At 41.1% G+C, this 21,449-nt stretch overlaps 1 protein-coding gene across 1 annotated transcript in view; it reads right to left on the reverse strand.

Annotated features, from left to right (window-relative positions):
* Positions 1-11,869: 11,869 nt before the first annotated feature.
* The window catches only part of STRIP1 (striatin interacting protein 1), a 39,636-nt gene continuing 30,056 nt past the window's right edge, over positions 11,870-21,449 (reverse strand). Inside the window, exons 8-21 of the mRNA XM_044288082.1 lie at positions 20,601-20,728; positions 20,260-20,442; positions 19,913-20,130; positions 18,715-18,780; positions 18,566-18,629; positions 17,933-18,004; positions 17,774-17,848; positions 16,184-16,281; positions 15,898-16,024; positions 14,547-14,647; positions 14,393-14,459; positions 14,206-14,310; positions 13,345-13,549; positions 11,870-13,253 (exon numbers count right to left, since the gene is read on the reverse strand). Coding sequence (XP_044144017.1) covers positions 13,006-13,253; positions 13,345-13,549; positions 14,206-14,310; positions 14,393-14,459; positions 14,547-14,647; positions 15,898-16,024; positions 16,184-16,281; positions 17,774-17,848; positions 17,933-18,004; positions 18,566-18,629; positions 18,715-18,780; positions 19,913-20,130; positions 20,260-20,442; positions 20,601-20,728 — 1,757 coding nt within the window. The 3' untranslated portion in view covers positions 11,870-13,005. The remainder of the gene's footprint in view (positions 13,254-13,344; positions 13,550-14,205; positions 14,311-14,392; positions 14,460-14,546; positions 14,648-15,897; positions 16,025-16,183; positions 16,282-17,773; positions 17,849-17,932; positions 18,005-18,565; positions 18,630-18,714; positions 18,781-19,912; positions 20,131-20,259; positions 20,443-20,600; positions 20,729-21,449) is intronic.

Raw genomic sequence — 21,449 nt, forward strand, 5'->3', positions numbered from 1 at the left:
TGAAGATTTGCTATACTCCCCTGGCATAACTTGTAAGAGCTGTTCCTGCTCTCAGGATTTAGGAGAGGTTCACCCACTGGAGCCTGGAGCCTTGTCGTAGGTCCAGGGTAGGTAGGAGACAGTGAGACCTCAACCAAGCTTCGGCGGTTCGTGGGGTCTGCAGTGCGTACAGTGTCAAGTGGAAAGCTTGGAGTCCTCGGAAAGTACTAGGAGCATCTATCGACGGAGGTACCCGGTCGGGGTGCTAGGAGATCCGTTACAATGACGATATAGGCTCACTCATACCCAAACTTCGACAAACCACCCTAATACCTCGCAAAACAGGTACCTACCCGTGCCTCCACTATGTCCAGTGTACAAATGTCGTTAAGGGTAATAGGATCGTACACCCACATTCGTGCAAAATTTACCACCCTAGAGACATTTATACGTGCAACTCCTTCTTTGTGGTGTATCTCATTAAATGCCCCTGTGGCCTAGCCTATGTAGGTGAAACAACCCAGTGTATCCACAACCATATTTCCAAACATAAGTCCGATATCCATTGTCAAAAAAACGAACTTCTGATCCCATACCACTTTTTATTTACAAAATACCAAATCAACCAGCTTCAGTTCCAGGTTTTGGAACATGTGCCACCAGCAAGAGGAGGAGGAAATCGATTTGCACGCCTCAAAGAGCGAGAGTCATTTTGGATCTTTGAATTAAAAACTTTGTACCCCCATGGAATGAATAGGGACTTTGATTTTTGTATTTGATTTCTACATTCTATGTACTGATTGTTGTGCTTTATCTTACTATTATTACTGTTTTCTACATAGCCTTGATCACTCTAATTAACCTCTCTTCTTTTACTTTTCACAGAAAAAATTACCCCATAGCCTCATCATAACAGGTAGTATATACCTCCACATAGTTTAGTGTTATTATTAATATTGGCTTTCATGTCCCTCATTTGATTGTACTCTAGTATCTTTCATTCATAACCTATGTGCATTTAATTTTAGTCTTACAATATTGACAGTCCTGTACATTCCCTACTATAGACTATCTGCTATTGTAGTGATCCTGCGCCTGCGCACTTCTACTACATCAGTTGCCTCCAGCGCTTGCGGAGCCGGGTGATCTTGCGCATGCGCGAGTGGCGTCATCACTCTCACGATACCTCGGCACCGGCGCAGTTTTTCCTTCCGTCTCATTTAAAGCCCCGATCTCCCGCTCGACACACATGTCCACCCGATGCCTCCAATTCTCCACTACTAAGGTTTGTGTGTCTTGCCGCATGCCGCTACCGGCAGCATGATAATACTACTGATGTATTTCTTCCTGCCTTCCTTGTCTTGCCAGTTATCTTGTATCCCCACGCTGATGTCTTATTTTTGATGAAGACCATACCGTAGCATGCAACTAGCGTACTGGATATTCTCTTAATTAAGCCAGAAATATGTATCACAATGAATGTCTTTCTTTTCCATGTTATGCAGAAGTTGTGCATTTTCAGTTACTACATGACACATCCTAATCACTGCTCCTCCATACAGGTTTTCTATACATTCAACCTGGTTAGGGATGAGCCTCTCGCTACCTTGGAATCAACTTATATGTATATCCATCTAAAAGATCTCCTCTGCCCTGCATTAGTATTTCTAATTGTACTTTATTATAGATATCTCTATATCAGTTTGTCACTGCCCCTACTTTATACCTTGATGTATCTCATATTCTTTGTCTGCCCTATGGGACTTATCTGTACTAAATGTCTATGTATTTACCTGTACTTTAGGCCGTGAACAAGATCCTGGTGGACCGAAACGTTGGACAGTGTCATATGATTTTTTCTTGGGATGAATTATCCTTGATCATTTCAAATACGAGTGCCGTGGTCCTTACTCATATCTGTATTGAATTTACCACTGAGCACCGAAAGCTACACTAAGGAGTGCCATCCACTACAAATAATTGAAACGTATTGATCACCTGCTCTGACAAGCCTCTAGATCTAAGGAATTCCCTTTCAATATCCAGGCCGTAAGGTGTACTTTCACTACCTCTGGATGTAGTAGAGGGCCCTGATATAACAAATCCTCCCTCTCTGGCAGCACCCAAGGGTCTGAAAGGGACAGTTTTCATAACCACGTGAAGCATACTCTTTTTGGCCAATAGAGGGCTATCAAAATTACCATTGCTTCCTCCCTTCTGATCTTTTGAATCACTCTGGGTAACAGGTGTTCCGCATAACATACATCCTTCCCCCATGGTTGTGACAGAGCATCTAACCCCTGAGACTGATCCGCTGGTTGCATTTCTTGTTCTCTCTGGAAGCAAACTGGTCTTTTGAGGGGACCTCCCATAGATGCACTATGTGCCTGCTGAGGAAGTCTGCCTGAACATTTTCTGACCCTTTTAAATGGAGTGCTGAAAGAGAAAGAACCTTTCCTCCCAATCAGTGGAAGATCATAAAAGCCAGATTTAATAACTGAGGAGACTGTGTTCCCCAGTCTGTTGACACATGCTACTGCTGCCGCGCTGTCGGAAAAGGTTTTCACGTGCCTGATTATTAAAAAGCGAAGGTATTATCTCAGAACACAAAATATTGCCCTTAGCTCCCTGTAATTCTGAGACTGCTGACTTTGGGCAAATGACCACTGGCTTTGGGAAAACCCCAAATTTAAGTGAACTCCCCACCGCTTGGGGCTGGCATTCATTATTATTATGGGATTGTCTTTTATCCATTGCACCCCTGACCTCAGATTTACTGGACTCATCCACCAATAAAAGGAATTCCTCACTGACTTGGGAATCTGAATTTTGTAGTCTAGGGATGACTGATCTCCATTCCAGCATCAGTAAATGTGAGACTGAACCCATTTCACCGCTGGAATACAAGATGTCATTATTCCTAGCACTGACATGGCTTCCCTTAGGGTAGTTACTCTGGCTTTGCTGAATTTCAGAATCTTTTGTTGAATTACAAGCTCCTCTTTTCTGGAAGAAAAGATCTTTGGGATGTAGAATCTAGTTGAATCCCTAGGAAAGTACATCGGTAATTTGGAGTCAGAGACAACTTTTCCCAGTTTATGAGTCAACCTAGATCTGTCAAGATCTTAAACACATCCTAAATCTGTATTAAAAGGGTGTCTGGGGACTGCTCCACTATAAGGAGGTCGTCCAGGCATGGGATAATTATAATATCCAACCTCCTTACTTGAGCCATCACCTCTGCCATTAGCTCTGTGAAGATCGGTGCCTGAGATACCCCAAAAGGAAGTGCTCTGAACTGCAGATGAAGGACTGAGTCTTTTGTCTGTACCGCTACCCTGAGAAACCTCTGAGATGACAGGTGTATGGGCACGTGATAATAGGCGTCCTTAATATCTATCAATGCCATAACACAGTTGGGGAACAGATTAAGGACTGTAGATGCAATTTATTCCATCCCGAATTTCTGATAAGTCAGATACAAGTTTAGGTCTTTCAAATTTATTATTGTCCGATAGGATCCGTTTAGCTGGGGGACAAGCAAAAAAGTCGAATAGAACCCTTCTATTTCCTTTGTTGGAACAGGAATTAAAACTGATTTGTCCACTAGGTCTTTTATTTCCCCTAATAAAGCTAACTGCTTTGGAGAATGATGACACAAAGATGTAATTTTTACTCTTTTTGGTGGGGATTTCATGAAGTCCAGCCGATAACCTTCCTCTATTATACTTCTTATCCAGGGACTTGCTGTAATATTTTGCCAGGCTTGATAAAATAAAGGCGACCCCCAACCCGAGACCTGGTGTTATTGCTGAGTAACATCAGAAAACTGCAGTTTGGAATTAAACAACAGGCCCTTTGACTTATTTCTTCTCCTGTGAGTACTTTTTCTTTGGATGCAAGTCTCCTCTTTTTTCTCCCTAAACCAAAATGGTTTTCTTTGTCTAGGAAAGAATGGTACAGGAAACCCCTTCTTTCTGTCAGAAGCTTTGTCTAAAATATCATCCAGTGCAGGACCAAATAAAAAATTACCCTTGCAGGGCAGGGCACATACTTTGGACTTAGATGCAATGTCTCCTTTCCACCCTTTTAACCAAAGGGATCTCCTGGCAGAATTAGACAAAGCTGCTGCTCTAGCAGACAATCTTAAAGCGTTAGCACATGCATCCAAAATAAAATCAACTGCCTTCAGCATAGTAGGAATCTCTTCTAGCAATTGTTCCCTCAGGGTTTTATTAGCAATATGGGACTCTAATTCCCCCAACCAAACTTTAAGTGATCTAGCTACTGAAGTAGTAGCAATATTTTAGTTTTTTTTTAAAAGGAAGTGGACGCTTCCCAATTTTTCCTAAGATAGGTGTCAGCTCTTTTATCCATTGGGTCTTTTAGGGAACCTAAATTCTCAAACAGGAGGGCTGATTATTTATTAACCTTTGCTACGGGGGCATCAACCAGAGGTACATCTTGCCATGCCGACACTTCCTGATCATTAAATGGGTATTTTCTTTTCACTAATCTAGGAATAAAGATTTAATTTTTTTTATTAATCAGGTTTGCTCCGTTCTCTTTTTATCAATTCTTTAACACAGTCCTATATAGGGAACACTCTTGCCTTTCTCGGTCTCAGGCTTTCAAACATTGAATCCTGTCTTGATCTGGATTATTTTACTTCTTCTACTTCCATAGTAGACCTTACTGCCCTTAATAAAAGGTCTGTATCTTCTACTTTAAACAATGGCTTCCCAGAAAGATCTACAGAGGAAGAATCAGAATCCTCTATTAACCCTTCTTCCTACGAATCTGACTTAGTAGAGTCCGACTCTACCATCTGAATTTTTCTCTGCTTAGTGGAGCTAGGTAGAAATTTCTTAAGCTGTTCTACAGAGGAACGAACCTCCCTTTTGACCAGATTCTGTATGTTCTGGGAGAGAGATAGAGATTATTATGCTACCACTCTGTCCAAACATGCTTCACAACAGACTTTGGGGTAAGATGGGCTTAACTTCTTTTTGCAAATCCCACACTCTCTGCCCTTTGTCTTGTGGGTGGCTTTCCTTGGGTGCTCTTAACCGGTGTTAATACATAGCCCACAGTAAACTGTATATAATTAAAAAAACAATATCCTACCAGGAGATGGTGGGGTACAACCCCTCTTACTCCCCAGGAGTACCATGCCAGATTCTGAATGCTGCTCCTGCCGCTCCATGGACTGTGCTCTAACCCCCACTTCCTGTATAATTTCCAGCTGAAAGGGTTTTGGAAGGGGGTCCGGTCACTATACAGCAACCTGCCACTCTGCTGCTGCTCCCTTCCATATTGGCCGGCGTCTCCTTTTGAAGGGTGTGCACTTCCCGCCATGTTTCTGGATCCTTCCCCTTCCTGTACTAGCGTGGAACGCACACATCACATCCGGCGCGCTTGCCAACTGCATGCCGGAAACAGGGCCTACCAACACACAAGTCACCCGACATGCAAGGGGAGGAAGATTTCTAAACCCCAACACAGCCCAGCCGCAGACCTAAAGGAACATGAGGCAGCCACCAGGACTCCCCCCATGGCAAGAAAAAGATTACCGGACTTCACAGCGGCTCCTATTGGAGTCTTGCGCCGTCAGGTAATCTCTACTAGGTATAATTTAAAAACCCTAGAGACCCTGCAGCCTGCTAATTAGATCCAGGAAATATCCAGTCCTATGGAGAGGAAACAGGAAGAAACAGAGGAATGGAGAGAGCAGAATCCTTTTAACGATCTGAGGTGTTCCTGTTTGGATGGGGGAGGATCTCTAATAGGTGCTGTCATGGGGCATCAATGGAAATTAACATTGTTTATGATGCCAAGAGGTTAGTAAACATATAAAAATAAGCAGGAACAAATACCGACCCCTGTGGTAACATGCTGCCTGCTCTATAAACATGCAGGCAGCATGTTATAGAGCAGAAGAAGAAAAAACAGATTGATATATAGTATTGTGGGATAAGATTCAGTAAAACGAATTCATGTATACATTTATATTTCTGCTCTGAACTTAAGATGACCCCGTGTACAGCTTTCAGTGACAGCTATATAAAAAGACTAGCTACACATGGAATGCTATCAATCACTGATAACACTTCCGCCATGTATAACAGAAGTCAGAAAGAGGAGAGATGTAAATGTATGAATTATAAGTTATACTGAATCTTTTCCCATAAAACTATGTCAATCTGCACCTCCTGCTCTATAACATACTGCCTGCAGATTACACAGTTTTCAGCGACTAATGGACATTGTGCTTCGTCCACATCATCAGTATGCTTCAGCTTACCTGGATGACATTGTCATTCACAGTACCGACTGGGAAAGTCACCTACCCAAAGTGCAGGCTGTAGTGGACTAACTTCGGAAAGCTGGCCTAACCTCTAACCCCAAAAAATTTGCGATAGGTTAGAAGAGACTAAGTACCTGGGATATGTCATTGGGCATGGAGTCATCAAAACCCAAGGTTGGGCTGCAGTAAACGATTATTTTAGTAATTCTATCGATAATTTTTTTTACGATTAATCGAGTAATATAATAAGAAAAAATGAATTAATAGACTGTTTTCCTTTATAAAAACTCATCAGACCCCCTGCCATAAGTACCCAACACCCTTCGTTCCCCCCTGTGTGATTAGCCCAAGTGCATTAGTTCCCCCAGTGCCATCAGCTCCATTCTCCGAGTGCCTTCAGCTGTCCCCCACCCCAGTGCCTTGAGCTGCACTGCCCCAATGCCATCAGCCCCTCCATGCCATCTATTGCCATGTCCCCCAGTGCCATCAGATCAGCCCCTTCATGCCCCCCACTCCCCCAGTGCCATCAGATCAGCCCCTCCATGTCCCCCAGTGCCATAAGATCAGCCCCTCCATGTCCCCCAGTGCCATGAGATCAGCCCCTCCATGCCATCCATAGTCGGCTGTCCCCCTTCAGTGCCATGTCCCCAACGCTAGTGAAATTAAATACTTATCTCTACTGTAGGGGCACAGCCAGTCTCACCCCCTGTCATTGATCACCCCCCTGGTAAGGCTCCATTCAGACGTCCGCATGATTTTTACGGATCCATGGATACATGGATCGGATCCGCAAAACACATGCGGACGTCTGAATGGAGCCTTACAGGGGGGGGTGATCATCCCATATACACTCCCTGATCACCCCCTGTCATTGATCACCCCCCTGTAAGGCTCCATTCAGACGTCCGCATGTGTTTTGCGGATCCGATCCATGTATCCGTAAAAATCATGCGGACGTCTGAATGGAGCCTTACCTGGGGGGTGATCAATGACAGGGGGTGATCACCCATATACACTCCCTGATCACCCCCCTGTCATTGATCACCCCCCTGTAAGGCTCCATTCAGACGTCCGCATGTGTTTTTGCGGATCCGATCCATGTATCCATGGATCCGTAAAAATCATACGGACGTCTGAATGGAGCCTGACAGGGGGGGGTGATCAATGACAGGGGGGTGATCAGGGAATCTATATGGGTGATCACCCCCCTGTCATTGATCACCCCCCCTGTAAGGCTCCATTCAGACATTTTTTTGGCTCAAGTTAGCGGAAATATATATATATTTTTTTGTTTGTTTTTTCTTACTAAGTCTCATATTCCACTAACTTGTGTCAAAAAATAAAATCTCACATGCACTCGCCATACCCCTCACGGAATCCAAATGCGTAAACATTTTTAGACATTTATATTCCAGACTTCTTCTCACGCTTTAGGGCCCCTAAAAAGCCAGGGCAGTATAAATACCCCACATGTGACCCCATTTTGGAAAGAAGACACCCCAAGGTATTCCGTGAGGGGCATATTGAGTCCATGAAAGATTGAAATTTTTGTCCTAAGTTAGCGGAAAGTGAGACTTTGTGAGGAAAAAAACAAAAAAAATCAATTTCCGCTAACTTATGCAAAAAAATAAAAATTCTATGAACTCGCCAGGCCCCTCATTGAATACCTTGGGGTGTCTTCTTTCCAAAGTGGGGTCACATGTGGGGTATTTATACTGCCCTGGCTTTTTAGGGGCCCTAAAGCGTGAGAAGAAGTCTGGGATCCAAATGTCTAAAAATGCCCTCCTAAAAGGAATTTGGGCCGCTTTGCGCATCTAGGCTGCAAAAAAGTGTCACACATCTGGTATCGCCGTACTCAGGAGAAGTTGGGCAATGTGTTTTGGGGTGTCATTTTACATATACCCATGCTGGGTGAGAGAAATATCTTGGTCAAATGCCAACTTTGTATAAAAAAAATGGGAAAAGTTGTCTTTTGCCAAGATATTTCTCTCACCCAGCATGGGTATATGTAAAATGACACCCCAAAACACATTCCCCAACTTCTCCTGAGTACGGCGATACCAGATGTGTGACACTTTTTTGATGCCAAGGTGGGCAAAGGGACACACATTCCAAAGTGCACCTTTCGGATTTCGCAGGCCATTTTTTACACATTTTGATTGCAAGGTACTTCTCACACATTTGGGCCCCTAAATTGCCAGGGCAGTATAACTACGCCACAAGTGACCCCATTTTGGAAAGAAGACACCCCAAGGTATTCCGTGAGGGGCACGGCGAGTTCCTAGAATTTTTTATTTTTTGTCACAAGTTAGCGGAAAATTATTTTTCTTTTTTTTCCTTTTTTCCTTACAAAGTCTCATATTCCGCTAACTTGTGACAAAAATAAATAAATTCTAGGAACTCGCAGTGCCCCTCACGGAATACCTTGGGGTGTCTTCTTTCCAAAATGGGGTCACTTGTGGCGTAGTTATACTGCCCTGGCAATTTAGGGGCCCAAATGTGTGAGAAGTACCTTGCAATCAAAATGTGTAAAAAATGACCGGCGAAACCCGAAAGGTGCACTTTGGAATATGTGCCCCTTTGCCCACCTTGGCAGCAAAAAAGTGTGACACATCTGGTATCGCCGTACTCAGGAGAAGTTGGGGAATGTGTTTTGGGGTGTCATTTTACATATACCCATGCTGGGTGAGAAAAATATCTAGGTAAAATGCCAACTTTGTATAAAAAAATGGGAAAAGTTGTCTTTTGCCAAGATATTTATCTCACCCAGCATGGGTATATGTAAAATGATACCCCAAAACACATTCCCCAACTTCTCCTGAGTACTGCGATACCAGATGTGTGACACTTTTTTGATGCCAAGGTGGGCAAAGGGGCACATATTCCAAAGTGCACCTTTCGGATTTCACCGGTCATTTTTTACAGATTTTGATTGCAAAGTACTTCTCACACATATGGGCCCCTAAATTGCCAGGGCAGTATAACTACCCCACAAGTGACCCCATTTTGGAAAGAAGACACCCCAAGGTATTCTGTGAGGGGCATGGTGAGTTCCTAGAATTTTTTATTTTTTGTCGCAAGTTAGTGGAATATGAGACTTTGTAAGAAAAAATAAAAATAAAAAAATCATCATCATTTTCCGCTAACTTGTGACAAAAAATAAAAAGTTCTATGAACTCACTATGCCCATCAGCGAATACCTTAGGGTGTCTACTTTCCGAAATGGGGTCATTTGTGGGTTTTTTCTACTGTTTGGGCATTGTAGAACCTCAGGAATCATGACAGGTGCTCAGAAAGTCAGAGCTGTTTCAAAAAGCGGAAATTCACATTTTTGTACCATAGTTTGTAAACGCTATAACTTTTACCCAAACCATTTTTTTTTGCCCAAACATTTTTTTTTCATCAAAGACATGTAGAACAATACATTTGGCAAAAAATTAATATATGGATGTCGTTTTTTTTGCAAAATTTTACAGCTGAAAGTGAAAAATGTCATTTTTTGGCAAAAAAATCGTTACATTTTGATTAATAACAAAAAAAGTAAAAATGTCAGCAGCAATAAAATACCACCAAATGAAAGCTCCATTAGTGAGAAGAAAAGGAGGTAAAATTCATTTGGGTGGTAAGTTGCATGACCGAGCGATAAACGGTGAAAGGAGTGTAGTGCAGAAGTGTAAAAAGTGCTCTGGTCATGAAGGGGGTTTCAGCTAGCGGGGCTGAAGTGGTTAAGTTAGATGGAAAACGTATATCCAGTTTGAGGATCCAGTACACTGCTCATATCAAGTTTTTTTTCTTCTACCGATGTTAGAATGCGTCTGAAGCTCCTTCTTTGTTTCCTTTCGTTTACAGGCGTTCTTACACACATCGGGGTCTATATAAGTGAACAGCTTCATCTTATTCAGCTTCCCCATGGTGATTAGATTTTAAAAACACATAGGTAATGTGATTGGTTTATTCTGGTGAGTTTATATCACGTGATATGGGTTAAACTAACACATAATACGTTGAATATCAGCTGAAACCTAAACCTCCTCATTTTGATATATTGGTGCCCAAATCCATCCATGATACTGTATGCATTCTGATAAGTCATTCACAGAAAAGTAAATTTACGTTCTCATCTTGTGTACTTACCTTGCCGGCATCTGTCAGCCACTTTGTTACAGTGCCATTTACCATCCACTACCACTCAGTCCATTTCCATGTCAGTTTTTAGAAGGTTATGACATTTTAAATGTAAAATAATTATAGATTATTTAAATGAAAAAGACGGTAGAAGATTTTAGCTCTCCCTTCTGGGTGACTGTATAGACTACTTTTTGTTGACACTCTCTCGTCTCGTCTCTAGATCCAGTGATAGCAAAAAGGGATGGGAAGGGGGGATATTAGATTATATATAAATCGATAAGGTGGATCAGCTGTGATATCAAGTGATATTTGTAATTGGATCTTTATTGCCTTATTTAATTGTTAACTTTTTCAATAAAATAAAAATATGAAAATTGTTTGCTACTTGACAAGATCACCCTCTAATGTACCCGGGGTGTACTGTGTTTGAATTACAGATAGCATCTCTTAAAAAAAAACAAAAAAACACAACATTTCTTTTCAGGTAGTCATTATTCACAATGAACAAAAAAATTAAAATGCACCCCAGGTTTAGGCAACAGAAAAGTCAGGTGTATCTTTCTACCTGTCCTTCCACACTGTCATTTGTCTGTATCTGAGTGGTCCGCTCCCTGTGTTCCCACCTTTCTTCAGGCTGAATAAATAAACGCCAGTGGGCATAAGCCATGTTGTTGGTGGGTGCAGGGCAGCTTGATTGTGGGTGGTTATGAGCAGGAGACTCGCATGCGGATGCTGCAGATATGATGTACAGCAATCAGGTTAGGTGGAGGTAGGCTGCTGGTTCTTTGAACTGACTAAGATCTACACCCATTTCAGCCTAACCACTGCCAAGCATCCCTGACTAAGTGGGTGGCTGCACACATTGCAGATTACACGCAAGTTTCGTGTTGAAAAACCGTACCGTAATACAGTACCCAGTAAGGTTTATGCGACTAGACAAATCTCATGTACTTTGCTTTTATTCTTGGTTGTGGAATTGTGCGGATTTTGAAATCTGCAACATTTTAGTTGTAGCATATTTTATATTTTATTTTTTGGTGCAGATTCCACTTTTCAATGAAAGGGTGAGATATGCACCAAAAATGTAATAAATAGTGCAGCACACGTGGTTTTGGTGCAGATTTCTTGTTGATTTTCTTTGCCTGAATCAGCACAGTGAATTTTAATCTTACTAAAAAGCAAGTCTTGTAGCTTGAACAATATGGCAATCAATTTTCAGCTTTCACGATGGACGTGTCAATTCCCCTTTCAGACTGACATCTGCCGACACATCCATCCTAAAGGTCCACAATGGAGTATATGACTGTTTAAGGTCTAAAAGCATATTTGTTTAAAAGAAAAGTGTGCAGTGCCTACACTGATGACAATTATTTGAATTTTTGAATGATTTTTTAGATTTTTGCAGCCCAATAAAATGTAACTCGATACCACTTTTATGTGTAGCCAGGCGTTTTGTAGAAGCTGATAAAATATATTTATAGCTAAATTCACACAAACAAAAACACATAAAACTTGGAACATAACCGAGGAATGTTACTTCAAACCCATAATAAATAGTTCACTGGTGTACATTTGCTTTCTGCAACACTGTTTTCAACTGAGACCATTTGGTGGAATACACAAAATATAAATGATGCGAGTCACAAATAATCTTTCCATTAGGCCTCATGCACACAACTATCCGTTTTGTGGTCCACAAAATACGTACGTGGTCTGTGTACCGTCTGCATTTTTTTGTGTGGATTCATTGACTTCCATGTGTCCGCATTTTGTGGTTAAGTATAGGACATGTTCTATCTTCTGCAGAATGGACATACGGACACGGAATACTTCTATGTGCTTTGCAAGTCCGAATGTCTGTTCCGCATAAAACAATACATGTTCTATACTTGTTTACAAAATGCGGACCGCAGACCCTTTGAAGTAAATGGGTCCGCAAAAAAATATGGACAGCACACGGATCAAATAAACGGATACAGTCAATGAGCAAAAGTCCTTAGCGGGATAAAACACTCTTACATGTTGTAGCTACACAGCGAAGGCCATTTACAATATATGAAGGGTCAGACAGTAGCTGCCCTCTTGAAGCAGATATATTTCATTAAGGTGAGTTTCACACTAGAGTTTACAGACCTGGCAGGCTGTTCTGGTTGGGAACAGCCTGCTGGATTCTTCATGGCTGGAATGCCGCACGGCCCCATCAAATATAACGGGATCTGGCACTAATCTCCCCAAAAATAGGCCGCGGACAATTTCTTACAATCTATGCTGGAACAGCCTGGTGGAAGGCTGTACCGCAGTGTGAAACCAGCCTTACATGGCCTACCTTGGTATCTGTAACAATGTAAGCACAGACCCACTCATGAAAAGTGGAGTGATTATTTTAGGTGAACCAAAGTGTGCAGAAAAAAAAACACTAAAAGGGAATGCGCTGTACGATACCATGAAAGTATGAGTGTTTTTCTATGTTCTAGCTGTTAGGCCCAGGTATTGTACTGTACATTGGAGGTCCCAACCTTTTCTGAAAACTAGTGTTATAAATGCTGAAGATGAAGCTGAATATTATCTCCAGGCGGATTTTAAAGTGCATGTTATTGCAGCAACTCTTCCCATGATATGGGTTTAGAAAACACTTCTCTCTCCAGCCACAAGTCATAGTTCATCTGAAAATCCTCTGGTAGTTCTACGTGTTGACCAAGCACACTCTGGAGACAGTTGTCTACTGGAAGAAATTCCGGGTTTCTATGAGTCCGATCATAACGGCGAGAGTTGAAGCGCTCAATATTGGCTCTTAGTGCACATTCCTCAGCTTGAAAATCCCAGGGGCGAGCATCAAGATCTATGTCAAATGGCAAAAAAACGAATAAAAAAGTCTGTTAAAGAAATTTACACAATTTTTTTTTAATCCAACAAGTTCTTAGATGTCATACCGTTTCCGTACGCCCAGTCGTCATTTAGACGGTGTCGCACTTTCTGGTAAATGGCCGACATAGTTTTCATATTACTTTTTCTCCACTGCCGTCCTAGGTACTTGGTCTGTACTTTCAGCAACTTAAGTACATATAGCTGCATCATCGCCTGCTTGACTTTAAGAGCTCTTTTTAGAATGGGGGCAGACTTGAATACCACAAGCATCTATGGAAGAGAAAGTAGCAAGATACATGATAAATAGTAGCTGTAATCACCAAGCACACAACTCTTTGGGCTCAAAAAAAAACACAATGCTACAATAAAATATCAAATCAGTACTGTTAAGAAGCACAGTATTGTGTAGATGACAACTGATGTAAAGTGAAGCCCTCATGTGGAAAATGCTGTGCAATCTGTGGGCTTTGTGTCACAGACCAGAGAAGCATATAGTTTTATGGGAAAAGTGTAACTACTCATCATCTGGTGTCCTAAATCTCCTCTCCTTCTATGCTTAGAGTCCAGTGTGGAGAGCAATCACTTACAGGACCACCCACTGGACTCCTAAGCATAGAACAGATCTTGGGCTCTATACTGCTGACTGCATATGTCATGTGTTGTATGGGGAGAGGAGCCGCAGCTGTTGTGGACAACCCCTTTAAGCACATCTAAAGTCCATGAGTGCTTCATTTCAGAAGTGAGATGTTCAATGTAAAATTATAATTTAGGCACAAGAATCTACAAAAAGTACAAGGTTTCAACATGCCGCATTTTTTCGGATTTACTCAATTACAGAAAAGCATGTGAGGCATTTTAATACTTCATTAAAAGTTAGGCTGCATATTATCACACAATATACTAAGATTAAGATGGAGTCTACTGACCATGGTTCTCGAGTGCTTCCACTTGGTCAGCTTGTTTAGGATGCGCAGAAGATTTATGCATGAAAACAAGTTACGCCAACAGAATCGATTATTATCTCCAGCTTCCTGTAAGGAGATTACAAGACCAGTTAAAAAAATAAAATGTTCATATTATTCAAATCTTCATATATCAATTCACCAGACTTACCAAACTCTCTGCTGTTAACTCTGGCAACTCATGGACCACACAGTACGGGTAGTCAAGAACTGAAATACTACCAAAATTAAAAAATAAAATAAAAAATTGTTTACATGCAATTTACCAGAAATGTAATGCCATTTACTACGCTCGCCTCAATTACCTGTTCTTGGCTGTGATGTACGACATTATATTTTGATTAAAAAATTTCAATATTAAAGGAATGCAATTGGCAAACACCAGGTGCTGAGCCATATATTCCATCTGGGGAGAGAAAAAAACGTCAGCGTGTGTCAAAGCAAAAGTGAATACCCGTAATTTGGCACGCACATATTCTTTAACACTTTACAGACAAAGGGTGCTTTATGTTAACAAAAATAATAACACATAAAGAAAGATAAAGCATTATAAACCATGCAACGGCTTCAGGCAAAAGAGAACAGAGGACATGTGGTGCTTCAGGACAAAGGGTAAAAGGCATATGACTGGATGGGACCCTCTCCCTTCACCCATGTCCTTTCCCATCCTTTGCTGGAACTTCAGCGGCAGACGTCTATCAAATCTACAAACAAGTATATATCTGTGTCTGGGCTGCCGGAGTTAGGCCGAGTTCCTGTTGTCGCTGTTTATTTCTGTTATTCTTCTCCATTAGAGGAGCAGAACAACAAAAATAACGGAAGGGCCAGATAAGACATATAACTGACCCGAATGGACTTCGCTCAGTTTCAGTTTTAAATGTTTTTTTTTGTAAAAAATACTAGTGTATTACTGTACAGCAGCGGCTGCATAAAGCGCACGGCGTCAAAGCAACCAATGATGCCGTGCGCTCATGCTGTCAGCAGGAATCCCGGCCGAGTTTCCACGGTCCGCTCTCGGCCGCGGAACACGGCCATGTGCATGAGGCCTTACTCTCACTTTTTTTAAACTGGGCGAGTGGTGTAAAATGCTGCAAAAGGTTTGCGCAACTAAGCCCAAAAATACCTATTTTGTGACTTTTTGAAGCCAGACTCCTGAAGTGCAGGGCTTGATAAATTCTCCTTTAATGTAAAAGCAACTGTATTTTGGAAAAAAAAAATCTCTGACCTCTGTGTTTATTTAGTGCCCATGTGTCATGTGAACCTCAGTTTAGGAAGAAGGAGAAACCTTAAAAGGAACAGTCCAGGTAAAAAAAAATTTTTTACAGCAGCAAAGCTGCTTGAAACTCACCATCCTAAACCCTCTTCCATTCCAGCACCACTGCTCCATCTTCCCTGCAGCAGTAAAGTGCCTATATACCACATATGACTGCTACAGGCAATAACTGTCCTCAGAGGTCTTGTGCCATATACCACTGAAACTACCGACTGGCTGCACTGGCCACGTGCAGTATACGGTAACATCAAGGCAGCCAAAAACTTGACACCATGGCTGCAGTGGCAAGGAGAATTTGAGTGTTGGCACTGGAACAGAGGGCGTTGGGAACAATGTGTTTTGTAACTCTTTTTACTCAGTCAACCCCTTTAACAAATACAAACCTGATAAACATGGTTTAGCTTGAAGTGTTTTAGTAACAGCAGTAACACAGCAGAGATGGCTTTCACAATAATCTCTTTGTGTCGATTCACATCTACTCCCAGTTTCATGCTCTGTAGAACAGTGGTTCTAGAAGAGAAAATGAGGGTGTAAGACAGCAGTGGAGGGGCAAATTTACAAAAAACAAACAAAAAAAAAAAATATTTATAGAAAGGCACAGATTTTCATTCAGCAGCTGAGCTAAACAACCATCCTACTCATGCGCCCACTCATCCTAGAACTACTTACGGCATTTCTTCCGGAAGCACATCTGCCAGAATATTAATTGAATCGGTCTTGGCCTTGGAAGTAGGTGCAGCAGCAAGCAGGATCTTCAGTAAGGCAATCTTAATGGATTACAAGAGTAACATTTATTTTAGAGCAAACATAATAATTATTCTCAATAGGTCTCTACAGACTCTAGCACACAATGCTCACTAAATACAGTTGTTATAATTAAGAGAGGGAACAACAGAGTGCTTGTGTCTTTACTGGACAAGGTACCGTCATTATAAGGGATTGTCTGATCAGCTAAAAAGATACAGCAATACATTAGCCCACATTATACAATACATACCAATTACACTCTATTTTCTCTTTTGGTTAAAAAGGCAGAAGAGCGTGGAACTCACAAGTGACGCTACCTCAATCCAAACAGAGTGATGCCGTAGAAATTGCTTTTCTTAAAGAGGACCTTTCACGGGATTTTTTAATTCTAGATAAATACCTTTACTTGCTGTCATTTTTTTTATATTGGTCCTACGCTCCTGTGCCCCCCTGCAGTTTTCCCGCTCAGTATGTAAATACTAAGCATCGGTACAGGGAGGAGGCGCCAGGGTTTCTCAATGGGCGTCTCCTTCTCCCTGACTGTGCTGCAATCCAATCAGAGCAGAGAGCGTCACAGCCATGTCACAGCTATGACACTCTCCGCTGTGATTGGATCGCAGCACAGTCAGGGAGAAGGAGACGCCCAATGAGAAACCCTGGCGCCTCCTCCCTGTACCGATGCTCAGTATTTAGATACTGAGCGGGAAAACTGCAGGGGGGGGGGGGGGGGCACAGGAGCATAGGACCGATATTAAAAAAAAAGAAAAATAATAAATACCTTTACTTGCTGTCATTTATCTAGAATTCAAAAACCCATAAAAAGGTCCTCTTTACTGGATCATTAATTTGTCTATGGACTTAACAATAATGAAATAGACTATATCTAATAATATTCTTAAGTTCCTATTTAATAACATATTTCCTTTCCCCCCCCCAGAGTATATTCTGCCCCTCAGTGGTTACCATTATTATTGCAGGAATCGATTTATATTTGTGAGTACGGTGTAGCTCCACAGACAAATTAAATTAAGTTTTAAGAATATAACTTCTTTATTGTATTATTAAATAGATCATTATTAACTCTATGCACCATGAATAACCATTACATATTATTTATCCATACAATAAGCTTTTTGTATTTAATGTTTTCATTATGGAAAATGCATTGCATTGAAGTAAATGTCTTAGTTTGGAATACTTATTATTATATATACACAATTATTCCTGTGATCTGCTTGGCTCCTTCTGCTCTATAACAAGCTACCTGAAGATTGCACTGCATTTCTTTAGGTCAGGTCCTCTTTAATTTACTTCTATGGGAGATTGTTGTGAGTATGCTCTGCGACCTGTGCTGAGGTCACCATGTGAAGAGAAGGAGGAAGGGGTGTTAATGAAGACCTCAAAGTCCCTATTGGGTGAAAATGCATCACCATTCATTATTGAGTATAAATGACCTATCAGTTTTATGTGAAAGCTAGAATGAGATTATTGATACAGACAGAATGTACTCACCATGTATTGAGGTAAACTAGGAAGAAGACCCTGGTATAAAATCTCTGCAGGTACTTGTTCAACCTCCTCTTCACCCTAAGTATCAATAATAAGGATACAAATTACATGGATAAGTTCTGGCAAAAAAGTGAAAATACTAAGCATGGCAATGATACTTACGCCTGACAGTGGACACCTTATGAACTCTTCCTCTAGGTGAATCTGAACCTCAGCAATAGAAGTATATTTGTGCTGTAGGAGAGGTAAAGGTGATTACTGCAATTACACAGTATCAGTTTTTTTTTGACATAATAAGAAGCAACTATTTCATACATATGAATTTTCTGGGGTTTATCTTAAAAGGGACTTTGATACTGATGGCCTACCCTTAGATGGGGATCTGGCACCTCTATTGATCAGCTGCTAGAAGGAGCCATTGCCACCAGAACTAACACAGTATACGGATCTAGAAGAACAGAAGCAGATAGCTCCGTACACCGTGTAGTCGCCATGGTAGGTTCCTGCAGCACAGCTCCCATTCACTGGAATGAAGCTGAGCGGTAGGGATGCCAGGTGTCGGCCCCCCACCAATCTGATACTGATTACCTATCCTTATGATATGTTAGCAGTATCCATGTCCTGGACACCCCTTTTATGTTGCTTGTGGATTTAAATCTCATCACTATGCATTATGTACAAAGCGTTTCCTGTAAAACAACTTCTAAATTAAATATCTGGGACATCAAATCTTACTACTGTTACCACAACGTCTATAGCTTGATGCACATATCACATAATTCACAGTGAACTCACCAGCTTTAGAGTTCGAATGCTCTCATGAATAGGGCGCGGTAAACCAACCACCGTGTCTGTGTCACTGTGAGATTGGAAGAGAAGGCATTGTGAACATTGCCTTTCATTTTTAATAAGCTAGGAAGCAGAAAATAAAAGCCTGATCTTACCTTCCAAGAGTGTATCCAATGAACTTACTACGACTCGATTCCAAGAATATCTCGATGTCTTTCTCCCTGGTTTGAAGGTGAAAACCACAAAATGGTTTACCAGTTTTAATAGATTTGAGGACAGGTGCAGATTATCAAGCTCCATATTAAATAGAACGGATGAAAAACTGAAGTTTTCCATTATAATTATCCATCAGAGTCATTTAGCTTCCACAATCTCTGACCCCTACTGTTAGCCAAGACATGGTGATAGCCCTTGTCGGCTAATGAAAGAAGTGTTAATTCATTGCTGCTGGTTAATGTTTGTGCATTCTTAGGCAAAGAGTTTCCACTTCTCTCAACAGTAAACCGCACAGCCCTGCAGCTTGCTGGATGCAGAGTCAGACTTACGCCAACTGGTCAGAGAGGCAAAGTTCTGCCGCACGAGAACCGCTCAAGCAATCATGACTGGTCCAAGATGAGGTTGTCCAGCACTCAGGAAATAAAACCTTGTTCAATTTATTTCAACAAATTAATAAAATTCTACATCAGTGGTACGTCATATTAATACCAACTTGTTTCAATCAACAATCTTAATCATGACATGCCATGTGGATGGACTGTGAGTTAAGGGGGTGAGAAACTAGAATTGTAGAGATTTTTGTAAGTATAAAAAAAAAAAAATTTGGTCACCACTAGTGTTGAGCAAACTTGTGTTTCAAGTTCGGCACACAGGGTTTGGGTTTTCTAAGAATTCCGATATGGATGCCGCTACCACAGACCATAACGGAATTCTTAGATAACCCAAACCTTGTATGCCGAACTTGAAAACACAAGTTCACTCATCCCTAGTCACTACCATTTCAGCCCCCAACTGCCACAAGCACCTTATAATTTGCTCAAGTCTCTATTCATGTTAATTGTAAGTTTCTCAGTTTTTTTATTTTGTAGCAAAACCTTTTTATATACCCAGCACACCATATGCAAATTGTGCTTTTGAAGACAATGGGGCAGCAGTGCTAACTCCACAAATAAAGGCTTTCACATCCCCAGACAGCTTCATCATAGCTGATTGATGCTGTAAACCAGCAGACGTTAGTAGCGATGCACCCAAGATATTGCACAAGTGAAAAAGTTGAAAAAGGGGTATAAGTTTGAAACAAACCCCCAAGAGTCAGGTGACTAATGTTGGACTCATTTAATAACACTTTACTCTCACCTCACTTTTGGCGCCCAAGGTAAACCTTTAGGGAAAGCAAGACGATCAGCAGGAGGTTGAGTAATTGATGGTGGCATCACTTCCTCCCGTTCAATGGAAAAAGGTTCTCCCTCTAAGCTGTTGTCCTCATCATTTTCCTCTTCTTCATCACGAGTGTCATCTGTTTTGTATGGATCCCGCTCATTAAACGCATCAAGGTTATCCTGCTTAATGAGAGCCTAGAAGACAAAGCCCAGTTGTACAGTATTCTGTATATACCTACATTTTATGTTATCCTCCATTCCATTAGCAAGTTCATACAGTTCATTTTAGGTAATGTCATTTCATACCATCATCTGGCAACTTACTTTATGCTCTCTTCGACCTCTTCTCTGTTGCTGCTCAATAAGATCAGATGCTGAAGCCGGTGGAGATGCAGCTCTCATGTTGCGTATTACTTTAATGCTATCTTCAGGAAGTGGCGGCAGTCCCAAGATCTCTCGCTTTTCTGCTTTCATCTTCTGCAAATCTTCAAACCCACCAAGAGTGCACTGTGAAGAAAAGAAATTTAACAAAAAGTGAAAAAATAAAAATAAATAAATAATAATATATATATATATATATATATATATATATATATATATATATATATATATATACACACACACACACACACACATATACACAAAACTTGCAGTCATACACTTACCGACACTGTCTTCCACAGAAGCAACAGCACCTTTTTCATAGGAAAATGTGGAGCGTGACCACTACAGAACTTAGTGACCATCCCAAAAAGTAGCACAGCAAATGGCTCACTGTTATATACAGGAGATCCTGCATTAAAACGAAAATACAGAAAAATAGACAACTCAAACTTTTTGCTCTTATATAAAAAATAAATTCTTATATAAAGATATAGGACATTGTAAATTACCCTAAAAGTAAATACCTAATCATAGTAAGGGCTAATTCACACGGCCGTATGAACGGATCTGCACCCGATCTCCGGATCCATTCATTTTTATGGGCCCTCAAAAGATGCAGACAGCATCCGTTATTCCGTACCGCGGCTCCACAGAAAAGATAGAACATGTCCTATTCTTGTCCGCAATTACGGACAACAATAGGCATTTTCTATTATAGTTGCGGCCATGTGCGGTCCGCAAATTGTGGAACCCATATGGCCGGTATCCGTGTTTTGAGGATCCGCAAAGCACTACGGCCGTCTGAATGAACTTCTGTTCTTAAAGCCTATGGACATCTTTTTTATTTAAAAGGCTATGTACACTATTGGGGACAATTTATTATTGCATTATACTTATTTTGAGCTTAACCTTTTCATGACCAAGGGTCATTGATGCCCCAGTGTCCAGGTCAAAATTTACAAATCTGACATGCGTCACTTTATGTTGTAATTGCTTTGGAACACTTTTATTTATCCAAACCATTCTGAGATTGTTTTCTCGTGACATATTGTACTTCATGATAGTCAAAAAATTGAGTCAATATATTTCACCTTTATTTATGAAAAAATCCCAAATTTACCAAAAATTTT

This window comes from Bufo gargarizans, chromosome 3 (assembly GCF_014858855.1).
Source record: "Bufo gargarizans isolate SCDJY-AF-19 chromosome 3, ASM1485885v1, whole genome shotgun sequence".
Taxonomy (NCBI): Eukaryota; Metazoa; Chordata; class Amphibia; order Anura; family Bufonidae; genus Bufo; species Bufo gargarizans.